General features: G+C 37.0%; 1 protein-coding gene across 1 annotated transcript; it reads right to left on the bottom strand.

Annotated features, from left to right (window-relative positions):
• Positions 1-278: 278 nt before the first annotated feature.
• LOC122671130 (bidirectional sugar transporter N3-like) lies at positions 279-2,202 on the bottom strand. Its single transcript, XM_043868227.1, has 6 exons — positions 1,989-2,202; positions 1,491-1,527; positions 1,177-1,387; positions 918-1,079; positions 723-842; positions 279-620 (listed from the first exon to the last, which is right to left on the bottom strand). The coding sequence occupies exons 1-6, from the start codon at positions 2,041-2,043 to the stop codon at positions 279-281; spliced, it is 927 nt and encodes a 308-aa protein (XP_043724162.1). The 5' UTR covers positions 2,044-2,202.
• Positions 2,203-2,483: the final 281 nt, after the last annotated feature.

Below are 2,483 nucleotides of genomic sequence, written 5' to 3'. Positions count from 1 at the left end.
TACACTACACATACAGAGTCTGTGGCTCTAGCCTCTAGGGGTACGCACTAGGAATTTCCCAACAAAAAAAAAAAAAAAAAAAGAGGAACGGGTACACACTAGGATATAAATAAATATCTAGATGACCATAAGATGATCAGAAGGGATGGAGGACAAGGGACAAGATGGGGATTACAGAGGGTGTAAGAGAGTGGTGATCGAGAACTAGCTATAGGGATGTTTATTAGCATTAATTTACCAATAGGGTTTTTGTGTTTTGGCATATCCGAAATTGATCATCAGGCTTGGCACACAATATTGACCTTGACTTCATTTGTGGGTCCCATCCGTTCCTCCTCACTAGGGATAGTTAGGATGGTTGGGTTCCTCTCTCCTTCATGCCCATTCTGCTCTTCAGCTGCTTCATTCCTGATCACATTTATATTATTCCTCCCTTCCATGGTTTCTTGTGAATGATCAACTGGTGGGTTCACCTCCAAACATCTAATATTGCTTAGCTTGACTTGTTCTTGCAGCTTCTTCTCCTCCCTCATCACTTTAACCTTCTTATTACAACCCTTGTAAATCACATATACCACCATCTGTAGTACTCCAAAGATGAAACCCAGTATGTTTGGGAGCTACATATATATAAATTTCCATAATTCATTTCAAACCATTATTAGTTTATTAATTACCCAAAATTAAAAGTTTTTTTCAAAGATACCAATTATATCACTTACAGCAATGAAAAGGTCCTTCAGAAGAAACCCATATGAGAACCACATAACTGCACTCAAGGTGAGGAAGAAGGATAGAGTAAATGGCATGAACTCCACACTCCTTGTGCGTATGACCAGCCTCTGTACGCATTCAAATAAGATTAGCATACAAATTATATCAATTATAGAATTCTTAAAGATTGTAATTAACCTTACCACAATGCTTAAGGGTGCCACAAAGACGATTACAGAGAAGGCAACACAAACCCATCCAACAGCTTGAACCCTCTTCAGACCTTTGGTTAAGAATTGACTGAGAAGAAGGATCATGGAGAACGCACAAAAATTCAGCAACACAAGAAACTTCGCTGTCAAAATCTGCAATTGCAAATCAATCCATTTCACCATTAGAAATTAAACTCATGAATTATTCTCAAAGGTTCCATAATAAGAATTAATCTCTTTTAATACGTACCCTTGCTTTTCTTGGTGCATAAACCAAGTAGATGGCAATGTAGATTGTCTCTATGACACATCCAACAGAATTAATGGTGATAAGATAATTTGCACCAGTCTTCAGGTATGCGTAATATATCCAAAGCATGGCACTGAACAGTGCTGTCACATATGGCAAAGATTGAAACCCTTCAGTTGATTTTTTCTTGTAAACCCTGATAAATGTTGGCCTGCATCAATGAAGTAAAAAAATTTGAGTTAGTTATATATAATAATTAACCCTTTTGAAGAAGAAGAAGAAGAAAACCCATAAAAAAAAAAAAGGGGACTTACACTGGAGCAACATACACCATGAATGAGATGATATTACCTATATAAGCACATACAAAAAAAAAAAACCAAACAGTGAAGTAGTTAATCCAACAATAAATAAAAGTTTCAATTTTACGAAGTAGTTAGCTAGCAAGGAAAGTAAAATAGGTAGAAGTAGAAGTGGAGTGCAATTGAAAACAAAAATGGGAAATTTAATAGGGCCCATATAGAAACACATTTAGAGTAGTAATTCTAAATTGTATAACTAATTTTTTATGCTTTTTTAAATACAAAAGTTGTTCATTAATGTGGAAGGAAACCATTCAAGTAGGAAGTTTCCATCCATTTCTTGAAAAAAATCTACACAATCTTTGAGAGATTCAATTGAAAATGAAACTAAATAAAATCAAGATAAGAATAATTTTTTTTTTTGCTCTTTTCTTTTCAAGACAAGAAGGAGACAAAGAAGAAATGGAGGAGGAGGGGTTTAGTTTGTTGAATTCATATATGTCAGTCTACCTAAGAGACCAAAGGTGAAAACCAATGGATTAGGCTGAATGGAGAATATGCCCATCTCTGTATATCCACTAGTAGTTGAAGCTCTGTCTCTTTACCTCCACCTCTCCCTTTTCTGTCTCTCTCAAAATTAAGAAGGAAAACTAGGTAGAAGTAGAGGTTGAGCAGGTGAGAAAGCCAAGCATTTGGCTCCTGCAATTCTCTATCGATCTGATGTAGGTGGTGAGGAGATGTTAATGGAGGGGTAAGCATTATATAAGAGAAGAGTTAGGGGGGAGGGAGGTAGAGGGTTTAGTGAGTGAGTGGTGGGGGTACGTAGGTCAGATAAGAGGGGGTGCGTATGGTACTCATTCGGGTGGCATGACAACTGGAGGACTAGTAGGTGGCGTAGGATAAATACATTCGTTCATTCATTCATGCCTCCTTAACTTAACAGAAGTAGTGATCGAGTGATGACCAAGCAATTTTACCTACCTTACTCTCTCTCTCTCTCTCTCT

The sequence above is a fragment of the Telopea speciosissima genome, chromosome 8 (assembly GCF_018873765.1).
Source record: "Telopea speciosissima isolate NSW1024214 ecotype Mountain lineage chromosome 8, Tspe_v1, whole genome shotgun sequence".
Classification (NCBI taxonomy): Eukaryota; Viridiplantae; Streptophyta; class Magnoliopsida; order Proteales; family Proteaceae; genus Telopea; species Telopea speciosissima.
Note: the sequence above shows the minus strand (reverse complement) of the source record. Positions and strands in the feature narration are given on the sequence as shown.

What these genes read in the sequence shown, in the direction of transcription:
- LOC122671130 (XM_043868227.1), bottom strand. Translation starts at nt 2,043, where the DNA reads ATGGGCATATTCTCCATTCAGCCTAATCCATTGGTTTTCACCTTTGGT. An exon ending in TTTCACCTTTGGTCTCTTAG is followed by an intron (nt 1,528 to 1,988) that starts GTAGACTGACAT and finishes GTGCTTATATAG; the next exon opens with GTAATATCATCTCATTCATG. An exon ending in ATGCACCAAGAAAAGCAAGG is followed by an intron (nt 1,080 to 1,176) that starts GTACGTATTAAA and finishes TTGCAATTGCAG; the next exon opens with ATTTTGACAGCGAAGTTTCT.